This window comes from Oryctolagus cuniculus, chromosome 11 (assembly GCF_051225735.1).
Source record: "Oryctolagus cuniculus isolate XC-2025 breed Fujian yellow rabbit chromosome 11, ASM5122573v1, whole genome shotgun sequence".
Lineage (NCBI taxonomy): Eukaryota > Metazoa > Chordata > Mammalia > Lagomorpha > Leporidae > Oryctolagus > Oryctolagus cuniculus.
Window position 1 is genome coordinate 117152082 of NC_142877.1, and position 27126 is coordinate 117179207.

The 27126-nt window shown below is 47.7% G+C and overlaps 1 protein-coding gene across 2 annotated transcripts; it reads left to right on the top strand.

Moving 5' to 3' along the window:
• Positions 1-932: 932 nt before the first annotated feature.
• On the top strand, positions 933-20753 carry RBX1 (ring-box 1). Of its 2 annotated transcripts, XM_051834015.3 has the most exons (5): positions 933-1031; positions 2834-2912; positions 13431-13501; positions 17376-17461; positions 20576-20753. In XM_051834015.3, exons 1-5 carry the CDS (start codon positions 954-956, stop codon positions 20586-20588), a joined length of 327 nt encoding a protein of 108 aa, XP_051689975.1. In that variant the 5' UTR covers positions 933-953; the 3' UTR covers positions 20589-20753. The 2 variants fall into 2 exon arrangements, with proteins under 2 accessions (XP_051689975.1, XP_089165131.1); XM_089309005.1 differs by lacking the exon at positions 17376-17461.
• The last annotated feature ends 6373 nt before the right edge of the window (positions 20754-27126 follow it).

The window sequence follows — 27126 nt, forward strand, 5'->3', positions numbered from 1 at the left end:
GGGTTCCTGCGACCCCCTCGGGTCTCCCACAGTCTCACGGGGGTCTGTCGTTCCTGTTTGGGATTAAGAAGGAAAACATTCCCAGTCCCTCCGGCTTCGCGATGGAGGCCACGCGCCAGATCGAGAGGCGAGAGGGGAGATTTCAAATAGACGGGAGGCGGGAGTGAGACCCCCACCCCGGGCGGTTACAGCCGTGGAAGCAAGGCCTGGTGCAGGCTTGGAGGGAGGTAGACCAGAAGACGGGGCGAGGCCAGCGGTGGCAGCCGCCTGCCTCACAAAGACGCGGGCCCTCCAGGCCGACCGGACTCGCCACTGGGGAGGGCGTTCGGGGGTCTCCTCCTCTTGCCCGTCGAAGCCCTGGGCATTCCCCGAACGGGCATCGGGGAAGCCAGCCGGTGCCTGGTGGGCCCGACAGACCCCGGCCGCAGGCCTCGCAGGGTGACTGGCGCTGGGGCCTGGGCTCCGCAGCGGGACCAGGCCGGTCCGCAGAAGGTCAGTGTGGAGTCCCGCACCGCGGGGCGCCACCCCCGCCTCTTCCCCGCGCCCGGACCAGCAACGGTGCCGCGGCCTCGGCCAGGTTGGCGGCCGAGGCGGAGGAAGCAGCCGCCGCCGCCCCGGCCGAAGGCAGTGCGGCCCGGGGGCTTCCCGGGGAAGGGCGACGAGAGCGAGCCCTGTCGAACGTTTCCACTCGGCTCGCTGCAGGCGCCTCGGCCCCGCCCGGCCCCGCCCCGGCCCCTCCGGCCGCCGCCTCCTCCCCGGCCGACGTGAGGGGGGAGGCCTGCGCCAGCGCCTTTAAGAGGCGTGGCCATGGGCTCCGCCTCCATCTGCCCCTCGCGCGCCAGTCGGGGGAGGGGTGCGGGAGGAGGCGCCCGGGCGTCAGGGGGTGGGTGGGAAGCGAGGCGCGCGCTACTGCGCAGGCGCATTGGCCGGACGACAGATCGTGTGTTTCCAAAATGGCGGCAGCGATGGATGTGGATACCCCGAGCGGCACCAACAGCGGCGCGGGCAAGAAGCGCTTTGAAGTGAAAAAGGTTGGGTCTCGCCAGCGCCTTCCTCGGGGAAGCTAGAGAGGCGCGGATCTGGCTGGCAGGCCCTTGGATGACCGAGGCGCGGAGGAAAGGGCTTCAATTCAGGGCGTTCCTAGGACCGGGTACCACGAAAGGAAGCCGGGGGGCGGGCCTTAGCGTTGATCGGCGTGACGGCGGCCCACTGTCGAGCGCAATGTTGAGTTCGCTTTGAGGCTGAGGGGCCAATCACGGAGGTGCTTATTGAGATGCGCGGGGTTGCGACTGGGCTGCGGGAGCCAAGCGCCGGAGCTGTCACTGAAGCGGCTGAGGGGTGGGGGGAAGGACCGGGCGGGGTGGGTGGAAGGGGAGTCGGAGCGCTGCGGCGGGTGGAGGATGGGGTGGTGTGGCGAAAGCCGAGAACCTGAGCTCTTACCGCACTGGAGGCCTCTGAGGAGCCCGGCTGGTGACCTCCCCGCCCCGCCCCTGTCTGAAGCGTGGAGGGTCCCCGACTTGTCCCTCCGTTAGCCCCTCTCGGGCCCGGCCCCCGCCCGGAGTGTGCAGCTTGGCTCTTGGGGGGTCGTGTGTCGGCTTGTCACACAGCCGCCCCAGCCTTGTGGTGTCACGTCCAGAATCTCCCTCCAAAAGACATTTTTAAAAAAAAAATCATGGTGGAATTTGTTGAAAAGAAAATGTCCCAGTCTCGTGCCGTTCGCGGAGGATCGCGTGCTGGCTCCGAGCGGCCTGGCGGAGACGGGGGCAGGAACACATGTAGACGCGGCTTTTTCTTTTTCTTTTTGGCGTGAGGTCTGCCCCCTCACTGCTTTCCCCGAGCCGGCAGCTCTGGAGAAAAGTGTCGATTCCCACCTAAGGTGAAATAAATCTGGACAATGAAGGTTCCGACCTAGGGGAGCTGCGCTTCCTGGACCATCGTCCAGGCGCGGACGCCGGGCCCTCCGAGTGCGTTTCGGCGTCTCATTGTGGCCGCCGCTGCCCGCCTGCTGCCAGCAGCCATGTTGCGGACTCGGGGCTTCTCCAAGTTGGAGCTGAGGTGTGGAGAGTGCTGGCGAAGTTCCTAGACCTGAGAGCTGGCCTGGAAGGAGATGAAGGCTTGGGTGGCGGCGCCAGACAGTGGGTGAAAGGGGAGTTTGGAAGTTGTTTCTCATAATTTTTTTAAGATAAATCCTTACTGGAATTTACTACATGTTAGAGTTGCAACATACGAAAGTTGAGAACATCAGCTTATTTGATAAGAACGAAAGATTCTAGTAAATTCTGCCGTTTGGAAGTGACGGCGTGAGGTTCAAGCGATGACCTTGTTCTGGGTACCCACCCTGGGTCACCAGTTATCCAGCTTATCCCACGATTACCCACGTTATTATCCAGTCATCGTCTTAGTTCATCCTGTCCCTAGCGTTCACCTCCCGCTCCTGATGTTTATGCAGATTTTGAGCCCTGCAGCTGCCAGAAAAACCTTCACAGGAATTCAAGTTTGTGCTTATTAATCCTAAAGCAGGCACTGAAAAACTATTCCTAACTTGGCCTACATTGATATGACTGACTAAATTATTTTAAACTGTAGGGAAAAGAAATAAAAAAGGTGACTCATTCATTTCTGTATTCCTATACCAAACCTTTGGAGAATGGGCCAGCCTACATATAGCTTCCAGTTGTCCCCTAATATAATAAATGAGAATAATGTAACATCCAAAAACTCTTTTGTCTGGTGGTCCCTGTGGCCCAGGTGGGTAACTGCAGCTGCAGCAGGAAGCGCGTGTGTGCGTGACATTACAAGGAGAGCGCATTGTTCCCCCTTTTTCTCTTTGCAGTGGAATGCAGTAGCCCTCTGGGCCTGGGATATTGTGGTTGATAACTGTGCCATCTGCAGGAACCACATTATGGATCTCTGTAAGTAACTGGAGGAGGGTGGGAGGAGGTTGAGAGGCTACAGGGATTGTGGCCATCCTGAAGTGGCCAGTTTCCTTCCTCACCAGGAGACACAAAGCACAGCATGTGTGAGGCCTTTTGTGTTTAGTCCACTGGGGTGTTGGAAGGAAAGTAGTTTTTTCTGAAGTCCTACATGCATACCCAGCTCTTGGAATAAGTCCACTCCACACAATCTTAAGGATGGCAAGGACGCTTTTAGAGTGAATTTTGGACACAGAGATGCTGTGTACTCTTCTGTATCTCCCGTCTCATACTCAGAACTCCAAGGCAGACATAGTGAATGGAAGAAAGTAAACTCTGACCTAAAATATCCTACATGAGCTAATTTTTGCTGGGCGAGATTTACACTCCGCCCTATCTGTGGGGTCAGACAACTGCGGATCAGAAATACATATGCGTTTTTTAATGTCTGTACTGGACAAATATATCCTTTTTTTCCTTGTCATTATTCACTAACCCATACAGCTTCGCAATTGTTTACATAGCATTTACATTGTATTAGGCATTGTAAGTTACCTGGAGATGAACTAAAATAAATGGAAGGTTGTGTGGAGCAGCCAAGTCATGAACCAGTGTCCATAAGGGATGCTGGTGCCCTGGATTGAGAATTTTTTTGGGTGGCCGGTGCTGTGGCGCAGTGGATTAATGCCCTGGCCTGAAGCACCAGCATCCCATATGGGTACCGATTCAAGACCTGGCTGCTCTACTTCCAATCCAGCTCTCTGCTATGGCCTGGGAAAGCAGTAGAAGATGGCCCAAATCCTTGGGCCCCTGCACCCACGTGGGAGGCCTGGAAGAAGCTCCTGGCTCCTGGCTTTGGATCAGCAGAGCTGTGGCCATTAGGGCCAATTGGGGAGTGAACCATCAGATGGGAGACCTCTCTCTATCTCTCTTTCTCTGCCTCTCCTCTTTCTGTGTGACTCTGACTTTCAAATAAATAAAAAAAATTTTTTTTTGACAGGCAGAGTGGATAGTGAGAGAGAGAGACAGAGAGAAGGGTCTTCCTTTGCCATTGGTTCACCCTCCAATGGCCACCACGGCCGGCGCACTGCGCTGACCCGAAGCCAGGAGCCAGGTACTTATCCTGGTCTCCCATGGGGTGTAGGGCCCAAGCACTTGGGCCATCCTCCACTGCCTTCCCGGGCCACAGCAGAGAGCTGGCCTGGAAGAAGGGCAACCGGGACAGAATCCGGTGCCCTGACCAGGACTAGAACCCGGTGTGCCAGCGCTGCAAGGTGGAGGATTAGCCTAGTGAGCCGCGGCGCCGGCCATAAATAAATCTTAAAAAAAAATTTTTTTTTTAAGATTTTATTTGAAAGTCAGAACTACAGAGAGGCAGAGAGAGAGAGAGAGGTCTTCCATCCGCTGATTCACTCCCCAGTTGGCCGCAGCGGCCAGACCTCCGCCGATCCAGAGCCAGGAGCTCTCGGTCTCCCACATGGATGCAGGGGTCCAAAGATTTGGGCCATCTTCTGCTTTCCCAGGTCATAGCAGAGAGCTGGATCAGAAGTGGAGCAGCCGGCACTCAAATCAGTGCCCATATGGGATGCCGGCACTGCAGGCAACAGCTTTACCTGCTACACTACAGTGCCAGCCAAGAATTTTTGATGTTAGTCCCAAACACAGTAGAAAGGACATCGCCAGTATCTAAATAGGTAATTAATTGCCTAAAAGAAATTTCTTTACACATAATAGATATGATTATAGCTGGTGGTGGACTGACTTTGTGTCCTTCTAGTAATGGGAAAAGAATGTTGATCACACCAGGAAAAGTTGAGGTTACTTTTTTTTTTTTTTTTTTTTTTTTTTAAGATTTATTTATTTGAGAGGCAGAGAGAGAGAGGTCTTCCATCCACTGGTTCACTCCCCAAATGGCTGCAATGCGGGAGCTGGGCCAATCCAAAGCCAGGAGGGAGTATCTGGGTCTCCCATGAAGGTGCAGGGGTCCAAGGACTTGGGCCATCCTCCACTGCTTTCCCAGGCCATGGCAGAGAGCTGGATGGGAAGAGGAGCAGCCAGGACTCGAACTGGTGCCCATATGGAATGCTGGCACTGCAGGCGGCGGTTTTACCCACTATGCCATAGCTCTTGCCCTGGGGTTACTTTTTCATCCTGGTACTAAAATGGATTATTGAAATCAGGTAGGGCAGAGAAATTCTTAAGTTTTGAGAATTTTAATTGTAGGCACTTATTTTTTAGATGGTTCTCTTGCATTTCCAGTTTCATCCTGAGCTACTCTCCTCTGTGGTAGTCTCTTAGGTCTTCTTCCCATGCTTGAAGTATCCATGCTTATTTTTAGAGCCTTCTGATTGGAGTATTCTCTGTTCTTGCTCTCCCCATACATGTCTAACCCAGCACTCTCCAATCTAAATAGAAGCCAGAAATGCCAACACTTACATAATTTTAAACTTTCAGGTACCCACATTAATGAAGAAAGCATAAATAAATGCAATTAATTTTAATGTTCTATTTAACTTTTTTTTTTTTTTTTTTTTTTTTTTTTTTTTTACAAATAGAGTTAGACAGTGAGAGAGAGAGAGACAGAGAGAAAGATTTTCCTTCCATTGGTTCACTCCCCAAATGGCCACCATAGCCGGCGCTGTGCCGATCTGAAGCCAGGAGCCAGGTATTTCCTCCTGGTCTCCCATGTGGGTGCAGGCGCCCAAGCACCTGGGCCATCCTCCACTGCCTTCCTGGGCCACAGCAGAGAGCTGGACTGGAAGAGGAGCAACTGGGACTAGAACCTGGTGCCCATATCGGATGCTGACACCACAGATGGAGGATTGTGAGCCATGGCACCGGCCTGTTCTATTTAACTTATTAAAATATTTCCATTTCAACATGTGATAATTATAAAAAATAGGGTTTTCTTTGTACTAAATCTTCAAAATTCATTGTGTATTTTACACTTAAAATGTGTCTGCATTCAGACTAGCTCATTTCAGTAGCCTTATGTTGTTTATGGCTAGTTTATTGGGCATTGTAGGACTAACCCGTAGTTGATCTTCAGCTCTTACCTTGAACTTGCTCAAAGAAGTTTACCCTGATCATACACACATATAAGCTGGCTATGGTAGTTTTGTGAAATATTCCCAGAATGTCCTGTAGTTTCCATTTGTATTAATCATTTAATTGAGTTGGTTTTCAATGTCTGTGTTATCTACTACTACATACCCAGCATCTATTGTGGTGTCCAGCACTTAATAAGTTCTCAATAAATATTTGCTGGGTGAATAATGTAAATTCAGAATACCAGAATATTTTGTGGATACTGCAACTTGGAAAGCACAAATCAAATATTTTGTGTTGGAAAGCAGTCATGGTGTGTGCTGGTGGTTGATCACCCTTGGCTTCTTTGAACTTTGACCCTGTTTCCTTTCACACTATAGTCTAAGCAAATCAGCAGCTGCCATGATGTTTCCTACAGATGGCAGGAGTCCATCACAGAAACACACGCAGGGCTTTAAGTGTGTCTGGGTGGGGTCTTGATGATGCGCCTGCAGTTCCTGTGCCTTGTGTTTTCACAAGTTGTGCCTGGAGCCTCTCTTCTGAAAATAGTTGATGATTTTTAAAACCCTAAGGTGTTTTTTTTTTTGCCTCCTATCTAAGCATCGTATGTCTCCATAGATATGAGAGTATATACTTCTTGGAAGGACTACAAAACACAGACGCTGTCTTCTGTTAGTGTTGAACACTTGAGAGACCCATGCAGACTCTCAGTTGGATGCCTGTGTTATCAGATAAATGGACTGGCATTGTGTCGTGAGTAAGCTACTGCTTGTGACACTGGCGTCCCATATGGGTGCTGGTTTGTGTCCCAGCTGCTCTGCTTCCTCTCCAGCTCCCTGCTGATGACTTGGGAAAAGCAGCAGAAGATGGCCTGCATGTTTGGGCTGCTGCCACCAACATGGGAGACCCAGATGAAGCTCCTGGCACCTGGCTTCAGCCTGTCGCAGGACTAGCTGTTGCAGCCATCTGGGGAGTGAACCAGCGGATGGAAGGTTGATCTCTATCCGTCTCTCTCTGTAATTTGGACTTCCAAAATAAATCAGTCTTTTAAAATATTTTTTAAATGTCAGATGAAGTAGAATGTTGAACTCCATAACAAAAAATTACGCATTTGTTTTGTTTTTTAAAATATTTATTTGTTTGAAAGGCAGAGAGAGCACTTCCATCTGCTGGTTCACTCCCCAAATGGCTGCAACTGCCAGGCCTGGGCCAGGCTGAAGCCAGGAGCCAGGAGCTCCATCCAGGTCTCCCACATGGGTGGCGGGGACCCAAGCACTTGGGCCATTTTCTGCTGCTTTCCAGGCCATTAGCAAGGAGGTGGATGGAGCAGAGCAGCCAGGACTGGAACTGGCCCTCCCACGTGGGATGCAGAGCCACAGGTCGTGGCTTCACTGCTGTTTTAGAGCTCTGGCTCTAGGTGTCAGAGCTTTAAAAAAAAATTCACAAATTCGTTAAGAGACTTGTTAAAGACGAAAACAAGAATCTGGATTTAGCAATGGCCATTTTTCTAGTAAATCTGGTCTAGCATTGAGTGAATAATTAATATACACTGTTATATATAAATAACAATCTGCCCTGGCCAGACTTCTACGAAACATTCTTGGTCTAGAGACTTCCCCCTAGAGTCTACCGTTGCTGTTGTTTGTTTGTTTGAAAGACAGAGTTACAGAGAGGGAGAGTCAGAGAGAAAGTGAGATTGAGTCTGCCAGTTCATTCCCTAAATGGCCACAAGGATCAGGGCTGGGCTGGGCTGGAGCCTGGAGCCTGGAACTCCCTCAGGGTCTCCCATGTGGGCAGCAGGGCCCAGACACTTGCCATCATGTGCTTTCCTGGGCGCGTGAGCAGGGAGGGGGATCAGAGGCAGAGCAGCCTCTACTGAAACCAGTGCGCTGGGAGCCTCTGTCACAGGCAGTGGCTTGCCCACCACACCGCGGAGCCAGCTCCCCTGCTCTTGGTTTATGTGTATCTTACATGATCCCAGTTTTGGTTGCTGTAAAGTGCTGCTAAGGTATGTAGTCTGCTGGGTGTTATCTCCTTCATTATTTCTGGTAATTTTGGTCCAGATGAAGATCTAACTTCATCTTAGATTGACCTTTGCTTATAAGATGGAAGTGTCTTAATGACACTGCAGAACTATCCTTTTGTTTGTTTAAAGATTTATTTTATATTTGAAAGAATTAGAGAGGGGAAGAGAGAGAGAGCAGTCTTCTATCCACTGGTTCACTCCCCTAAATGGATACAGTGGCCAAGGCTGGGCCAGGAGCTTCTTCCTGGTCTCCCACATGACTGTAGGGGCCCAAGCACTTGGGCCGTCTTCCACTGCTTTCCCAGGTGCATTAGGAGGGAGCTGGATCAGAAGTGGAACAGCCAGGTGTCAAACAGCACCCATGTGGGACGCTGGCATTGCAGGCAGCGCTTTGCCTGCTACACCACAGCACTGGCTCCTCCATCCATGTTTTACAAGGTGAGATGTGTTTACTCTTGAGATGAAACATTGCTGCCTTTTCAGTCCTGTCCTTTTGCAAAGTATAGAAGCCCCATGCTTTATGAATTACATGAAATAAACTTCTGCATAGCAGGGGTGTGACATGAACCTTCCATGCTGCTCTCTGCTCTGGTCTGACAGTGAACAGTTCCTGCCTCAGGGTTTTTGTTTTTAAAGATTTATTTATTTGAAAGACAGAGTTGGGGGGGGGGGGGGGCCCTTCCTTTCGCTGGTTCACTCCCTAAATGACCGCAGTGGCCAGAGCTTAGCTGATCCGAAGCCAGGAGCTTCTTCCAGGTCTCCCACACGGGTGCCGGGGACCAAGGGCTTGGGCCATCTTCTACTGCTTTCCCTGGCCATAGCAGAGAGCTAGATCAGAAGTGGAGCAGCTGAGACTGAAACTGGTACCCATATGGGATGCTGGCTCTGTAGCCGGTGGCTTTACCTGCTAGGCCACAGCGCAAGCCACTTGTTTTTTGTTTTTTACTTATTTGAAAGTTAAGATTATAGAGGGAGAGAGAGATATCGTCATCCATCCACTGGTTTACTCCACAAATGACTGCAATGTTTAGGGTTAGGCCAGGCCAAAGCCAGGAGTCTGGAACTTCATCTGGGTCTCCCACGTACGTGGAAGGGGCCCAAGGACTCGAGCCATCTGTTGCTGCTTTCCTAGGTCCATTAGCAGGGAGCTGAATTGGAAATGGAGTAACCAGGACTCAAACTGGAGATCGTAAGGGATGCTGGTGTCACAGGCAATAGCTTAACCCATTGTGCCGTGACATCATCCCTTCTGCCTCAGTTTAGCTTGATTCAATCACTATGCTCAGCTGCACCAAAATCCTGAAAAAAATATATATATGTGTGTGAGCACATGTTATATACATGTCTGTGGGGAGCAACTCGGACTAGACTAAGTTACTGGAATTAAGACTTATTCTATGCATCTGCTCTCCCACAATATGGCGCTGGGAGAGAAGAAAACAGCTTCTACACAGCTGCCTCCAGTTCAGCCAATAAACTGTAGGACTTGCTCCTGATTGGAGGAGAGCAGCGTACTCGGCGTGTGAGTAGCAGAGTTCGGATTGGTGGAAGAGGACTATATAGGAGAGAGACGGCATGCACCAGGAACATCTAAGAGGAACATCTAAGGGGAACACCTGTGCAGCCCTCAGAGAGCCGGCCGGCGGTGTGCCGCTCCCCTGTGGAAGTGGGGAAAGTGGCCAGGGGGAACCGCCCTTCCACGGAGGTGGAAGGGACGGCAGCCAACCCGGGAAGAACCAGCAGCAAACCCGGGGAGGGCCGAGCAGACGAAAGAACAGCGCAGGGTTTAGTGTCGTTCCTCCACGAAGAGGGGGAGCGACATAATGGTGCCATGACTCGGATAGGAAGCCTGGGCAGGGCTTGGTGTCGTTCCTCCACGAAGAGGGGGAGTGACATATTGGTGCCGTGACTCGGATATGAAGCCTAGGCAGGACTTAGTGTCGCTCCTCCACGAAGACGGGGAGTGACACATGTCTAATCATTTTCCAAGCCATGTCCCTTAGCTGGCATTTAAGGTAGCAGTTTTATCCTATATATTTTTGTTCTTTGTTTTCTGGTAAAGAATAAGTATATGTTTGGCCCCTGTTCTCTCTGTTTTTAGAAGCAGTTTTTGTTTATCCAGGTACTGAGAGCCTTCTTTGCACTTAGCATAGAAAGAGAAGGTCCCTGCCCTGCAGGAGCTTTGACTGGGGGTTTTGTGAAGGCACCAGAGGGTCCCTGGATAGTGTTGTAGGAAGTGCTGTACCAGTGCCTGAGGGTGAGACACGAATCTGGGGAGTCGGGAAAAGCTTCCGTCCTGAACAGGGGTTTAAGCGGGAACCCAAGGATAGGGTGGGGTTGAGAGTGAGAGTCTTCCAGATATTGAAAAAAGGCATGGGGGAAGGAGAAGACTTCCACATGAGGGAGCCTGAGGGATTCCACAGCCAGAAAGAAAGACCTACATAACAGATTTAGACACGAGGGACCTGGAAACGGTTTTGGTTTTAAGAGTATGTAGGGGGCGGCGCTGTGGTGTAGCAGGTGAAGCCACCGCCTGCAGTGCTGACATCCCATATGGGTGCCAATTTGAGTTCTGGCTGCTCCACTTCGGATCTAGCTCTCTGCTATGGCCTGGGAAAGCAGTGGAAGATGGCCCAAATGCTTGGGCCCCTGCACCCACACGGGAGACCAGGAAGAAGCTCCTGGCTCCTGGCTCCTGGCTGCATATCAGCCCAGCTCCTGCGTTTGCTGCCATTTGGGGAGTGAACCAGCCAGACGGAAGATCTCTCGCTTTGCCTCTGCCTCTAATTCTGCCTTTCAAATAAATAAATAAATAAATCAAAGAGAAAGATCTTCCAACTGCTGGTTTGCTCCCCACGTGGCTACAATGATCAAGGCTAAGCCAGGCCAAAGCCAGGAGCTTCCTCTAGGTCTCCTCAGAGGCCCAAGCACCTGGGCCCTCTTCTGCTTTTCCCAGGCCATAGCAGGGAGCTGGATCGGAAGTGGAGCTGGGACTCACATCTGTGCCAGCATGGGATGCCAACATCTCAGCTGGCAGCTTTACCTACTACATCACAATGCCGACCCTGAAACAGTTTTGGGTTTGTTTGTTTGTTTGTTTTAAAGATTTTATTTATTTATTTGAGAGGCAGAGTTACAGAGAGAGGGAGAGACAGAGAGAAAGGTCTTCCATCCGCTGGTTCACTCCCCAAATAGCGGCAGCAGCAGGAGCTGGGCTGACCCGGAGCCTGGAGCTTCTTCCCGGTCTCCCACGTGGGTGCAGGGCCCAAGTGGTTGGGCCTGCTTCCCCAGGCTATAGCAGAGAACTAGATCAGAAGAGGAGCAGCCGGGACTAGAATCAACTTCTATATGGGATGCCAGCACTGCAGGCGGAGAATTAACCTGCTGCACCACAGTGCTGGCCCCCAGTTTTGGTTTTAATACATTATCCTTGTCTAAGTTAGAGGATCCCACTTGAAGAATATTAATGTTTATTTTTCTGCCATTCTTCCAAATAGTATGTTCACAGCCTCAATTATCAATGGCCTGTACCCTTGATTCTCCACTCTAATCAGATGACAAACTAAGTTATACTGTTTGTATTGTGAGTTTGGGTGATAAAAGCAAGTTCTGTGGTTCAGATCCTTTGTTTTTTTTTGTGTTTGAAGGGTGATATAAACCCCTCTGTCTCTTCCCCTAAGACTAAATGTACCCATTAAAATCAGCATTATTCGAACTGTCACCACTCTCCTAGGATACACATCAGCAGGAAGCTGGAGTAAAGAGGCAGAGCTCGGATTTGAACCCAGGGATTTTGGTATGGGAAATGGCATCTCAACTGCTAGGTCTGACACTCACCCCCGAAGCTTTTCATTCTTCAGAACGGGGGACTCTGTTCTGTCACTGTCTTCATAGAAAGCAAAGTGTGCCTAAATAATTCTTGTTCTTTGAGTATTCGTCCCCAATAGAGCTTTGCCCGTCAGTACTCAGTCTCAGTCAAATCTTTATTCTATTCAAATTCCCTCCTTTTCTACCCCTATGAATTTTTTCAAAAAAGATTTATGTATTTATTTGAAAGGCAGAGATACAGAGAAGCAAAGACAGAGACAGAAAGGCCTTCCATCCTCTGGTTCACTCCCTGTTTTTTGTTTTTGTTTTTGTTTTTGTTTTTCTTTTTTTAACAGGTAGAGTTAGAGAGAGAGAGAGAGAGAGAAAGGTCTTCCTTCCGTTGGTTCACCCCCCAGATGGCTGCCATGGCCGGCACCCTGTGCCAATTCGAAGCCAGGAGCCAGGCGCCTTTTCCTGGCCTCCCATGTGGGTGCAGAGGTCCAAGGACTTGGGCCATCTTCTACTGCTTTCCCAGGCCACAGCAGAGAGCTGGATCAGAAGTGGAGCAGCCGGTACTCAAACCAGTGCCTCTATGGGATGCCGGTGCTGCAGGTGGCAGCTTTACCCACTACGCCACAGCACCAGCCCCGCTTTCCCTATGAAATAGATATTTATGTACAGTTGCAGTAATGTGGTCTACTTCCCAGACAGAATCACTTCAGGGACAATAGTATAACAGTGTTGAGTTCTAAATCTCTAAACCATTGCCCTAGCAAACCTGCTTTGTTTGACAGTGCTTTGAAGGCTTTTTAGTTTGTACACAGAGGATACTCTGCAGTTTGACACAGGCGTCTTCACCGTTATTTCACTTCTGTCTCAGTTCAGTTTCACATCTGACCCCTTTGGAGATCGGAGCTCCTTAGCCAGTGAGGCCTCTGTGGGCAGGCTGAGGCCCGAGAGGGAGCATTCACCAGGAGCAGAGAAAGACGCAGTTCTGAGAGCATTGAGAGTGAGCAGGTGGCTCTGAGACCACTGGATTTACCAGATTGAAATCACTTCCATTTTAACAGGTCGGCTTATGCTCAGCATTTAAAAGCACCATTCCATTTGTTACTTTTTATTTATTTATGTATTTTAAAGATTTATTTATTTATTTGAAAGGCAAATTTAAGAAGAGAGAGAGGGAAAGATATGGAGAGAACTTCCATCCGCGGATTCATCCCCTAAATGGTTGCAGTGGCCAGAGCTAGACTGGTCCAAAGCCAGGAGCCAGGAGTCTCTTCTGGGTCTCCCACGTGGGTACAGAGGCCCAAGCTCTTGGGGCATCTTCCACTGCTTTCCCAGGCCATTATCTGGGAGCTGGAATGGAAGTGGAGCAGCCGGGACAGGAACAGCTCTCATGTGGGATGCCGGCACCACAAGTGGTGTTTTTACCTCCTATGCCATAACCCCAGCCCCTGTTACTGTGTTTTTAAACAAGGCTAGGAAATTGAAGGCACACTGTTAAGTCATACCAGAATGACTTCTCTGTTCTTTTGCCCTTTTATGCACTCATTAAAAAAAAATTACAGCTAATTAACCACTTGTGTGTTTTGGTTGTTGCGAGGTCCAGTGATGCTGTTGTCTCTTTCCCACAGGCATAGAGTGTCAAGCCAACCAGGCATCTGCTACGTCGGAAGAGTGCACCGTTGCGTGGGGCGTCTGCAATGTAAGGAAGCGTCTTCTGTCAGCCTGGCTGTAAACTTTCGCCTCTCTGCCTGCTTTGCCAGTGTTGAAACGGGAAAGGGACCGGCCCACATTTTTCCCTGTATTACTCCCGGTTAGAGAGTAAAAATGATTAGCACGAAGAGCACTAGCTTGTCTTTACTGTAAAGTGAGCCCACTTTTGTTAGCAGTGTTCTGGGGATTCATCTTTTGAATTGCCCTCAACGCCTATGGCACAGCCTTTGGAATATTCCGATATAGAGAATCTTGACTTTCTAAACCGACTTTTCCAGTTGTGTGTCTTGTGGAACTGAGTTTGGTGAGTAAGCTGAGTGTTCATGCCTGTGTGTGCATCTGTGGTGAATGTACTGAGTGAGGTTTTTTTCTTTTTTTTAACACGGCTCGTGCCAGCAATGTTTTATGAAGCGTCGTTGGACTGAATGCGTGGCCTTCCCATGCCGTGACAGCTGTGGAGGACAACAGACATCAAATGCGTTATTTCTGGCACGTGTTAAAAATTCACCCTTACGGCCATGTAGTCACAGTCACATGAGCTAAAACTGTCCTGCTCAGACCTCCTGTGACAAGGGGACAGAGGACCCACGGGCCTGGGGGTTCTGGGGTCACTGCCATTCCGTCGCTGTCTTCCTTACTGAGTGACTTCAGGCTTCTGGTGTGTAAAATGGACTAATGGTAATCATGCGGAACTATAATCAGGTTAAATGATTCAGTGCTGGAAAGTGCTGTAACAGCTCCTGGCACACCGTAAGCATGAGTGTTTGTTAAAAAGTCTCAATAAATACAAGTTTGGAGCGAGGGCTTCCTAGCAGTTGGTGGCTCTGAGGACCTGTCCCGCTCACGCCTGCGGGGCACCTTCTTCCTTCTGTCAGGACTCTGGCTGATTTCGCAGTATTTGCCACGGGACCACGTTCATCACTGACGGAGATAAAACACCAGGCTGTTTGCACTCCCTGGTGCACAGGCTTGTCCTGAAAATGACGATCCCTTGTTTGGAAGGAGGAGTGAACTGCCCCTTCAATTTGCTAACTAGAGACTGGCTCAGGGAGTCTGGCGCTAAGGAGGGCTGGCCTGGTGAGGCGGGCGTCTCTGGACCAGTCCTGGGTTCCAGTTCTGAATCTTCTGCAGCACAGCTCCATGAGTTAGCAAGTCACCTCCCTCGTCTGGGCTTCCTGTCTGTGAAGTGAAGATAATAATATCTGCCATGCTTGCTTGCCAGGGTTGCTGTGAGGCTCAGATAAGGTAGTAAATGTCAACATCTTCTGTAAATTGTAAAGTACTATAAATTTCAGCTCTGTAGATTCTCCTTGCACTGCTACATAAGCCCATGAGTGTATCTTAGTTACTAACAGGAGGAGAGCTGGGCTGAGCTGTGCTGGGGCCACTGTCACCTGTGCTGCAGCCCCTCGCACCCTTCAGCACTTGCCATCTCCCAGGGCAGGGTGGTGCAGGGGCTGGGGAACACAAGGTCTCCATGCTGCTGCAAGGTGCCGCACAGGCAGCAGGGGGCTCGAGAGGGGGCCTTAAGTTCTTGTGGGTGGCCTGACCCTAGCACCCGCTGGCAGAGAGAAAATCTCTCTGGCTTCTGCTTTTTGGAATTTCTGTGTTTTTTCTGTCTTTCATAGTGTGTTCTATGAGCATTAAGAAAGGCTATCTTGAAGGCTGTCTCTCGGGGGTAATTCTTGTCCACGAGCACCCAACGTGAACAAGCTCTGGGTTCCACTGTTAGTTACTGAGTTTTATCTATACACACACACACACACACACACACACACAAATACATATATTTATTTATTTTAAAGATTTATTTATTTGAGAGGCAGAGCTACAGAGAGAGGGAGAGACAGAGAGGCCCTCTATCTGCTGGTTCACTCCCCAAACACCCACAACAGCCAGAGCTGGGCCGACCCAAAGCCAGGAGCCAGGAACTTCCTCTGGGTCTCCCACATAGGTGCAGGGGCATCCTCCACTCCTTTCCCAGGCCGTCAGCGGGGAGCTGGACCAGCAGGGAGCCCACATGGGGTGCCAGCACTGCAGTTGGAGGCTCAACCCACTACACCACAGCGCCAGCCCCACAGAATTATGTTTTTGTCTTTGTCAAAAGAGAGTTCACAAGATAGAAAGCCATACTATGTGACTGCTTCAGTTCCATGTGTGTTTTGGAAGACCTTAACTGTCCAGGTTTCAAAGCTGCTATTACACCAAGCCTACAGAAGCATTTGTTGTTTTGTTGGGGTGTCATTATTTCTCCCCTGTTGCCTACCCCAACCCACCACAGATTAAGTGAGGGGGAGCGCCTGCTGCTTCTGTCTGAACACCCTGTGCCGGGGGGGCGGGGTGAGATCCGCGGCAGAGTTGTGATCAGCATCTGCATGTCATTGACCCACAGCAAAGTAGTGCACACGGATTTCCCTTCCCAAACCTTAGCCGACTCCTAGCTCCCCTCCCTACCAGTGTTCTTAGTACTTTTTGCTTCCTGTCCTGATCAGGAAAGTAGCCCTTGAGGGCTCTATTACTGCTTGTGAGAAGTTTGTCCCTCCAAGTACTAAGTTTTACCCTGGTTTTAAAATTCTCATTCCTTTTGAAGACAAAGTTCTTCACCCTTTTGAGGTTTATTACGTGCTGAACTCTGATAATATCAGTCAATAAGTCCATGAACAAATCTGGAAATAAAGTTCGTTTGAGCAGAGTTGAGCTGGGTATGGAGGTGCCTCGGCTCTGGGTGGGTGCTAGCGCTGCCCTATACCAGCAGAGGAGGTGAGGGCTTTGCCCTTGGGCTTTTCAGTCTCAGAGCAGAAGGAGGCAAGGGAAGCTGGAGACCAAGCATGGGGAAGTTTGAAGTCTGCTTGTGATCAGGGCTCCTTCCCCAAGAAAGGTGGAAGCATCCGTTTCAGGCCAGGTGCCATCAGGGAGCCACACTACATATTCCCCTAAGGAGAGGAGGAGTGAGCTCACTGCTAGAACTCGCACCCATGCCTCCTACATAATTTCTCCGTTTAGTAGTAACATTTTTCCTTAAGTTTTATTATTTATTTTAAAGAGTTATACAGAAATAGACAGATCTTCCATCTGCTGGTTCACTCCCAAATAGTTGTAAAAACCAGCGCTGGGCTAGGCCGAAGCCAGGAGCTTCATCCAGGTTCCCCTGTGGGTGCAGGGGCCCAAGGACTTAGTTATCTTCTGCTGCTTTCCCAGACACATGAGCCTGGAAAGGAAGTGGAGCAGCCGCCCATATGGGATGCCAGCATCTCAGGCAGCAACTTAACCTGATGTGTCACAACGCCAGCCCCAGTAGTAACCAACCAACCTACCTTCCTTCCTTCCTTCTTTCCTCCCTCCCTCCCTCCCTCTGTCTTTCCTTATAAAAGCACATTTATTATAGTTTTGACCCCTTTTCCTATCCAGGTATTTTTATACAAGAAAACCATAATGTTGCGGGCTAGGTTGGGCCTAAATTCCTATTCCAGGCTCTTGCCTGTTACTTAGAAAAGCATTCTAAATACAAGCACAAATACAAAATATAAAGTGATAAAGTTTATTCAAAAGATGAGGAAAACACACACACACACATGGGCATTGTTCAGGGAGGGTGAGCCAGGAAGAAAAAAGAGAGATTTCTGTACCCTGCTTGCTCTGGGTCCACCTGGAGAGATTTAGTAACATTTCCAACAGATGCCTTATTGCAAATATCCTTGTCATCCCCACGGTGTACTCAGTTGTTGAACTTTGAGCTTTGCCTTGTTGTCTCCTTTTCTGCCCCAGCCCACCTTACGGACCCGTTCCTTGTGTCCTGTGAGACGTGTCCGTGCTGGCCGAGGCTGCCCAGAGTTGCTGTTAATCAAATGTATCTTTTCTTTCAGCACGCTTTTCACTTCCACTGCATCTCTCGCTGGCTCAAAACACGGCAGGTGTGTCCCTTGGACAACAGAGAGTGGGAGTTCCAAAAGTAGGTGTCTCGAGCTGTTTTGGTGCTGTAAGGCCTCCGTGCCCGTCTGACTCACCCCAGGCTAACGGGAACTTGCCTTGTTTGTAAACCTAGCTGTGGTTAATTTTTAAAAGGACTCATTTATGTGGGAAATGAACAAAGGGTTAACCAAAGTAGAAGTTTGCAGCCCAGGTTTCCCGACCTTCCAGGGTCTGTACAAGTAGAAATACAGGAATCTGCAAACTAACAAGGCCTGGAGCTGCCCGGTGCCAGGCACCTGTGCTTTGGGCTGGATTTGCAGCCGCCTGTCACATGTTCCATTGGCTCATCCCACCAAGTTTACTTCTGTAAGAGCATTTATGGATGTCCTGATTGAATTTGTGTTATTATGTAAATAAACATGACATGGTAGCTTTTTAGAATTTCAAATGGTTGAAAGGGCATTTACCACAAGAAATAAATCTCCCAACTTAGACCCCAGTCCCTGCACTGAAGGTAACAGGCGGCGGCAGCTGCTTCTGCTTTCCTGACTTGTCCTAGATGTAGCGCATGTAGGGCCACGTGGGCATGTGTGCATCCATGTTTGGTTTTAATGTAAATGTGAGCATCCTGTGTATAAGGGTTTGCCATGTTTTGGGTTTGGAGATTTTTCCCTATCTGTAAATGTCAAACTTCCTCCTTTTCTAGTGATGTAGAGTATTTCTCTACGTACCATCATTTTTAAGATCAGTCTCTATTGATGGATGTTTGAGTTTCCAGCTTTTCAGTGTTAAACAGTGTGTAGGGGTGGATATCCTTGTATGTGAATCTTTGTGTATATGTGCAAGTGTCTCTGTAGCAGTAATTCCTGATTCCTTAAAGAATGGTAAAGAAGGATGTACATTTTCTTTCTTTTTTTCTTTTTTTTTTTTTTTTTTCCGATTTATTTATTTGAGAGGCAAAGTTACAGACAGACAGAGGAGAGGGAGAGACAGAGAGAGTCTTCCATCCTCTGGTTCACTCCCTGGATAGCCACAACAGCCAGAGCTGGGGCTGTCCAGAGCCAGAAGCTTCTCTTGGTAGCCCACGCAGGTGCAGGGGCCCAAGCACTTTGGCCATCTTTCACTGTTTTCCCAGGCCATCAGCAGAGAGCAACCGGGACTCAAACCAGCGCCCATATGGGATGCTGGCACTGCAGGTGGCGGGTTTTACCCGATACACCACAGCACCAGTCCCCATTTTTTGTTTTTTTAAGACAACTTCCAGATACTCACTGTCTGACTTGCACTGTGGGCTCCATTCAGCAAAGCCTAAGCTAAGTATTGTGTAAGATGCAAACATGCATCAGACTGTCCTTCCTGGGCCTTGGGGAGCTTGCATTCCAAATGGAACTTGACAGAAATACTCCTCCAGGCAGAAGCACCTCTCTTGAGTTCTCAGAAGGCCTCTGTACTTGGCTGTGCCCTTGAGCAAGCTTAAGGTTCCATTTCAGAACAGAACTCCCACATTGTCCATTACATGTGCCCTGGGCTAAGCCTGAGAGCTGGACATAGTGCGGAATTCCTCACACTGAGCTTTGATACTGCCATTTAGTGCTGACTTTCCCAGGTAGTGGTCATTAGTGCACTGGGAAAACAAGTTCAGGAAGAGTAAATTCTAGGTCATTCTCTCCTTTAAGATGTATTTATTTATTTGAAAGTCAGTTACAGGGAGAGAGGGAGAGACAGAAAGAGAGAGAGACACCTTCTATCCACTGATTCATTCCCCAGATGGCTGCAATGGCCGAGACTGGTCCAGGCCAAAGCCCGGAGCCAGGAGCTTCATCCAGGTCTCCCACGTGGGTGGCAGGGCCCAAGAACTTTAGCCATCCTCCGATGCTTCTCCCAGGTCATTAGCAAGGAGCTGGATCAGAAGTGAAGCAGCCGAGGCTTGAACTAGCACCCATAGGGGATGCTGGTGTTACAGCCGATAGCTTTCCCTGCTACCCACAATGCCAGCCCCTCTAGAGCATTCTTTATAACAAATTCTGGGCCAGTGCCGTGGCTCAATAGGCTAATCCTCCGCCTTGTGGCACCGGCACACCGGGTTCTAGTCCTGGTCGGGGCGCCGGATTCTGTCCCCGTTGCCCCTTTTCCAGGCCAGCTCTCTGTTGTGGCCAGGGAGTGCAGTGGAGGATGGCCCAAGTGCTTGGGCCCTGCACCCCATGGGAGACCAGGAGAAGCACCTGGCTCCTGGCTTCGGGGCAGCGCGGTGCACCAGCCGCAGCGGCCATTGGAGGGTGAACCAACGGAAAAGGAAGACCTTTATCTCTGTCTCTCTCTCTCATTGTCCACTCTGCCTGTCAAAAAATTAAAAAATAAATTAAAAAAAAAATTCTGGACTACTCTGCAGTCCGTTAACACACACTGGAGCACTAACTTGTGCGGAATGTGGCGCAACAGCTTTTTTAAGATGATACTCAAGTGAATGTTGTATGAGAAGCACTCAAAGGGTCTGGTAGCCCTTCCAGATGATGGCGTGGTGACCCAGAGTTCTGGTGCCCATGTACAAACTCTATCAGAGGCTACCCACCCAAAAAGACCAGAACAAACGATTGAATAAGATCATAATGAGAGGTACTGTGTTCAAGAAATGTTTGTGGAAGAAATGCCCTGCACGTATTTATTTTTTCAGAACCCCCTGAAGTACAAACCCATGCCTGGTTTCTCCACAGTCCTCTTTCCACCATACTGCATGTAATCAGAGCTGTAGTTGGAACTGACGACAGATTCTGAATTTGAAGGCTGTTTAATTGCCGCCCTTACTTGCTTACGACACGCCTGCCGGGTACTGGAGTTGAAGTGGAGCTAGGTTGCCTCGGGCAGGGCACCCAAAAGCTCAGATTCTGAGGCAGAATCCTTTTCACAGCCTCCAGCTGTGGCTTCCCTGCCAGTTGGTAATGTCTCCGTGTACCTGCTGGGGGCCGCCCTGTGCTGTGGTTGAGCCTCAGGGAAGGCCCAGCGCTGGGCAGGGGTTGCAGGTGAGGGGTTACAGAGACACCTGTAGTCGCTCAGTCTTGCCAGAGTGCTCACTAAGGTGGCTCATGTGTAGGCACATTTTATCATCTCAAACAGGAAACTGCAATGGAATTAATAAAAAATTTACTTTGTCTTTCAGGTATGGGCACTAGAAAGAGCATTCTTCCATCAAGCTTCATTGTTTGTTGTTCATTTCCTGACTTGCCCTCCAGTTAATTATAAATTAGATAGAACCATGTCTTTTCTGCTTTGTCTTTTCAGTTTGTTGTTCCTGCGGCCATATTGTATTGTGTCAAATAAAGTCTAGTTGAATTCTAGAACGATGCTGCCTCCTGTGTTTTGTGGGAAAGTGAATGTGAATGAAAAGGCTGGAAAGGCAGTGTTTCTTCATCACATGCACAGCACAGGTGTCACAGGAGTCTACCAGGTGAAGGGAGTGTAGATTACTGGCCCCCAGAAGTAGCGGGCAGTCCCGTCTCCCTTCTGCATGACAGCCACGGGCAGCTGAGTGGGGGACGAAACCCGCTCCGTCCCGGTTCTGCAGCCAGCTCCCAACAGCTGTCTTGGGCAAGTCCCCTCTGCCTGGAGCTTGCTTCTGCTGTAATGTGGGTCCTGTGGGTGCAGAGAGAAGCTTTGTTGAACACATGTTAACTCTGATTATAACATGTGTATAACATGTTGCCTTCTCAGCATAGAAAAAAAATTTTAAACATCTTAATGTGTAATCTTGGCTGTCAAAAGAATAATTATGAACTCGTTAGAAATGATGTCACTTAAAGTGGAATTCACAGAAGAGTCAAATTTCCTTCAGGGCCTCCAACCCTTTGCAGCTTATTTGAAATGTCTTGGCTGCAGAAGGAATCGCTCTGCAGAATCGAATGGACAGTCAGTGAAGTTTACTGCAGCGCTTCACAACGTGTGGCCTGAGGATACCCAAGGCTGTGTGGAGCCAGCAGCGAATGGATTGCAGCAGGTCTGAGAATCCAGCTCTTGTAGTCAGAAAAGAGATTTGCAAAGATGTTAACATTTTATGATGCTACTCTTCCTCACTAATTGTTCTGTTTTTGTTTTTTTTTGTTTTTTGTTTTTATTTTTTTTTCTATTTATTTGACAGAGTTACAGACAGTGAGAGAGACAGAGAGAAAGGTCTTCCTTCTGTTGGTTCACCCCCCAAATGGCTGCCATGGCCGGCGCGCTGCACCAATCCAAAATCAGGAGCTGGGTGCCTCCTCCCATCTCTCATGTGGGTGCAGGGACCCAAGCACTTGGGCCATCCTCTACTGCCTTCCCAGACCACAGCAGAGAGCTGGACTGGAAGAGGAGCAACCCGGACTAGAACCCGGCACCCATACGGGATGACGGCGCTGCAGGCAGAGGATTAATCAAGTGAGCCTCGGCGCCGACCAATTGTTCTGTTTTGAAAAATAGTGTAAGTATTTTTTTTTAAGATTTTCTTTGAAAGGAGAGTTACAGAGAGAGAGGAACAGACAGACCTCACATCTTCTCGTTCACTCCCCAAATGGCTGCAACAGCCAGAACTGGGTCGGTCTGAAGCCAGGAACCAGGAGCTTCCTGTCTCCCATGCAAGAGCAGGGGCCCAAGCACTTGTCCGTCTTCCGCTGCTTTCCCAGGTGCATTAACAGTGCTGGGTGGGAAATGGAGCAGCGGGGACTTCCTGGACGGCTGTAGGGGATGCTGGTGCTGCAGGCAACTGGCCGGCCCCAAAGATGCTTTATTTTTAAATTTTATTTTTAATTTCTTTTTAACAGATTCAGTGTGCTTTGTAGGTATAATTCTAAGAACTTAATTATATTCTCTTCCTTCCTCCCTCTTTCACCTCTTCCTTCTCCCTTTTGTTTTTGAGATAACATTTTAAATTTATATTACAGTAAAAAGGCCTAATACTTTGCAAAAGCAAAAACACCCTAGTTGGGAATGTGGACAACAGCTTTGGACAATAATTGGAGAAATTTTGCCCATGTACAGTAAATTTTAAAGTAATCAAAGTTCATTAACACTATAGTAGTATAACATTTTGCAGCAATACTGATACAACAGAATTTTTTTTTTTTTTTTTAATTTTAGCTTCCACATATAAGGGAGAACATGCAGTATTTTTCTGGGTCCGGCTTATTTCACTCAGCATGATGTCCTCCAGTTGTGTCCGTTTTGCTGCAAATGGTACAATTTCATTCTTTTTTATAAATGAATAGTATTCCACTGTGTGTATGTACCAGTTTCTGTACCCTTCATCTGATGATGGCTGTTGTGAACATGCTGCTATGAACATGGCGGTGCAGGTGTCTCTGATGCAGTATTTAATGTTCAAGTCTTTCGGGTGTCTACCCTGTAGTGGGATTGCTGGGTCATACGGCAAGTCTGTTGCTAGTTGAGAAATCTCCACACTGTTTTCCACGTTCTCGCCAACGGTGTATAAATGTATAAATGTTCCATTTTGTCCACATCCTCGCTGGCATTTGTTACTCTGTGTTTTGGACTTGAGCCGTTCTGACATGGGTGGTGATAACCTCAGTGTGGTTTTGATTAGCCTTTCCCTGATTGCTAAGGCCATTTGTATTTCTGTCTGTTGAGGTCCTTTGCCTATTTCTTAACTGGATTGGTTTTTTGTTGTTGAGTTTCTTAGGTTGCTGATATATTTTGGATATCAATCCTTTGTCGGATAAGTAGCTTGCAAATATTGTCCCTCAGTCTGTTGGATGTCTCTCCGTGATGTCTGTCATTTCATTCACTGTGCAGAAGCTTCTGAGTTTGCTATAGTCCCATTTGTTTAGTTTTGCTTTTGTTGTCTGTGCTTTGGGGTCTTGTCCAAGCAGTTGTCCCCTACACCGATGTCTTGGAGTGTTTCCCTTTTGTTTTCTTCCAGAAATTGCATTGTCTCAGGTATTAAATTTAGGTCTTTGATCTATCTTGAGTTGATTTTTGTATATGGTGAGAAGAATGGATCTAATTTCATTCTACATATATAAATCCAGTTTTGCCAGCACCATTTTTTTAAGAGACTGTCTTCTCCACTGTATGGTCTGAGCACTATAAAAAATCAGTTGGCTGTGTATATGTGAATTAAGTTCTGGGCTCTCTTTTCTGTTCCATTGATCTATGTATTGGCTATGTATTGGTTTTTACGCCAGTACCATGCTGTTTTAATTACTATAGCTTTGTAGTACACTTCAAAATCAGGAGTTGTGGTGCCTCCAGCTTGATTTTTCTCTTGGTCAGGATCACTTTGGCTATTCTGAGTCTTGTGTGATTCCATATGTATTTTAGGCTTGCTTTTTCTAGTTCTGTAAAGAATGTCGTTGGTATATTGATAGGGACTGCATTGAATCTGTAGATACTTTTGGTAGTATAGATATTTTAATGATATTGATTATTCCGATCCATGGGTCAGGAATCTGTCCAATTTTTTGTGTCCTTAATGATTTCTTTCATCCATATTTGATAATTTTTATTGTAGAGATCTTTCACTTCTTTGGTTAAATTTATTCCTAAATATTTGATATTTTTTGTGGCTATTGTGAATGGGATTTCTTTCTTGATTTTTCTTTTTGTGAGTTCAGGATTAACATACAGAACAGCTACTGTTTTTGTATTTTTATTTTGTAACCTAAAACTTTACTGAACTGGCTTATCAATTTTTTAAATAAGATTTATTTATTTATAAGGCAGAGTTAGAGAGAGGGAGAGAGAGCGCAAGGTCTTCCATCCACTAATTCACTCCCCCAAAATGGCTGCAATGGCTGGGGCCCAGCGGCCAGGAGCCAGAAGCATCATCCGATCTCCCACGTGGGTGCAGGGCCCTAAGCCCCTGGGCCATTTTCCACTGCTGTCCCAGTTGCATTAGCAGGAAGGTAGACTGGAAGTGGAGCAGCCGGGACTCGAACCGGTGCTCGTGTAGGATGCTGCTGCTGCAGGCAGAGGCTTAACGTTCCGTGCCTCAACACCAGCCCCCGGTCTATCAGTTCCAACAGCTTTTTGGTGGAGTGGTTAGGTTTTTCCATGTTATCTGCAGACTTGGATAATTTGACTTCCTCTTTCCCAATTTCAATTCCTTTATTTTTTTCTCCTCCCCAATTTCTCTTGCTAAAACTCCCAGTACTATATTGAATAAGAGTGGCGAAAGTGGACATCCTTGTCTTGTTCCAGATCTGAGGGGAAATGCATTCAGTCCTTTCCCGTTCACTATGACAGTGGCTGTGGTTTGTCCTGTACAGCCTTTATAATTTTGAGAGTGCTCCTCCTTTACCCAGTTTGTGCAGGGCTTTCATCATGAGGAATTCTGAATATTATCAGGTGTTTTCTCTGCATCATTGAAATGAACATACGGTTTTTGTTCATTTTGTTGATGTGATTTATGACACTTATTGATTTGCAAATGTTGAACTACACTTGCATTTCTGGGATAAATCTAATTTTTTAAGATTTATTTATTTGAAAGGCAATTATAGAGAAGCAAAGGCATAGAGAAAGAAAAATCTTCCATCTGCTGGTTCACTCCCCAAATGGCCGCAATGGCTGGAGTTGGGCTAGTCCAAAGCCAGGAGCTACTTCTGGGTCTCCCACGCATTGGGCCATCTTCTACTGCTTTCTTAAGCTATAACAGAGAATTGGATCAGAAGTGGAGCAGCCAGGACTCAAACCGGCACCCATATGGGATGCTGGCACTGCAGGCAGCAGCTTTACCCTGTGCCACTGTGCCCCCCACCAATCTTTTGATGTGGTTTTGGATTTGGTTTGCTAGTATTTTGTTGAGAATCTTTGCATCTGTGTTCATTAGGATATTGGTCTGTAGCTTTCATGTCATGTCTTCAGTTTTGGTATCAAAGTAGTGCTGGCCTCTTAAAAAGAGTTTGGAGAGTTCTATATCCAGTTCAATATTTTGGAATAGTTTGAAGAGTATTGGAGTTACTTCCTCTTTGAGTGTTTTGTCGAATTCAGCATTAAAGCCATCAGATCTGGGACTTTGATGGAAGACTTTTGGGTCTGTTTAGGTTGTCTATGTATCTTCTTGAGTTAATCTTGGTACATTATATGAATTCAGGAACTTACCCATTTCTTTGAGGTTTTCCAGTTTGTTAGCATATAGTTCTTCGTAGTAGTTTCTTATGATCCTTTGTATTTCAATGGTGTCAGTTGTAATGTCTCTTTTTTCATTTCTATTTATTTCAGTTTCTCTTTTTTTCTTTATTAATCTGGCTAGAGGTTTATCTATTATGCTTGTCTTCTTGAAAAACCAACTTTTTGTTTTGTTGATGTTTTGTATTGTTTTTTAGTTTCAGTTTCATTTACTTCTGCTCTGGTCCTTCTTATTTCTCACTTTCTGATTTTGGGTTTGGTTCTTGTTTTCTGCATCTTCAAAATGCATCATTAGATCTTTGAGACATTGCTCTTTTAAATGCAAGCACTTAATGCTATAAACTTCTCTCAATACTGCTTTTGCTGTATCCTCAGGTTTTGGTATGTTGAGTTTTCATTTTCACTTATTTCAAGAATGTTTTTGATTCCCTTTTTCATTTGTTCCATGTCCCACTGATCATTCAGTGGCATGTTGTTTAATTTCCAAGTATTTATGGGTGCTGTGTTGTTCTTGTTGATTTCTGGTTTTCTAGTTTCTTTGTGGTCTGATACTTGCTATGGCTTCAGTCTTTTTAGATTGGCTGAGACTTGGCCTAAAATGTGGTGTATCTGAGCAAGCGTTCCTCGTGCTGCTGAAAGCTGTGTTCTGTAGCCTTGGGTAGCATGTCCTGTAAACGTCTGTTAGGTCGGTTTGTTCCGTGTTTCAACTCTGATCTATCTTTACTGACTCTGTCTGGTTGACCTGTCCACTGATGAGTGGGATGTTGAAGCCCCCCCCACTCGTACTGTATTGGAGTCTCTCTCTCCCTTTAGGTCTGATAATATTCACTGTATATATCTGGGTGGTCTGGTGTTCAGTGCATATATATTTATATTGTTACGTCAACTTGCTGGATAGAACCTTTTATCAAAATATATCCGTATTTATCTCTTTTTACAGGTTTTGATTTCAAGTTGTTTTACCTGATCCCAGGACAGCTATGCCTGGTCGCTTTTGGCTTCCATTTGCCTGATCTATCTTTCTGTAACCCTTCACTTTCAGTCTCTGTATCTTTGGGAACTGAATTTCTTATAGGCATCATGTAGTGGAGTTGTGGGTTTTTTTTTCCCTCTCATCTATTCAGCCAATCTAAGTTTTGGTTGGTGAATTTAATCCATTTACATTCAGGGTTAATATTGATAGATAAGAACCAAGGCCTGTGATTTTGTTGATTAGTTAATTATTCCACCTGCTCTGTCAGTGACTTTGATGGCCACATGTGTTTCCTGTTCACTGCTAATGCAGGACCCCCTTCAGAATTTCTTGTAAGGCTGGTTTGGTGGTGGTGAATTCTCTCAGCCTTTGCCTGTCTGGAAAATACTTTATTTCTCCACTTTTAAAGGATAGCTCTGCTGGATGTAAAATTCCTGGTTGGAAGTTTTTTCCTTTTTTTTTTTTTGACAGGCAGAGTTGACAGTGAGAGAGAGACAGAGAGGAAGGTCTTCCTTTTCTGTTGATTCACCCCACAATGGCCGCTGCGGCCGGCGCACCGCGCTGATCCGAAGGCAGGAGCCAGGTGCTTCCCATGGGGTGCAGAGCCCAAGGACTTGGGCCAT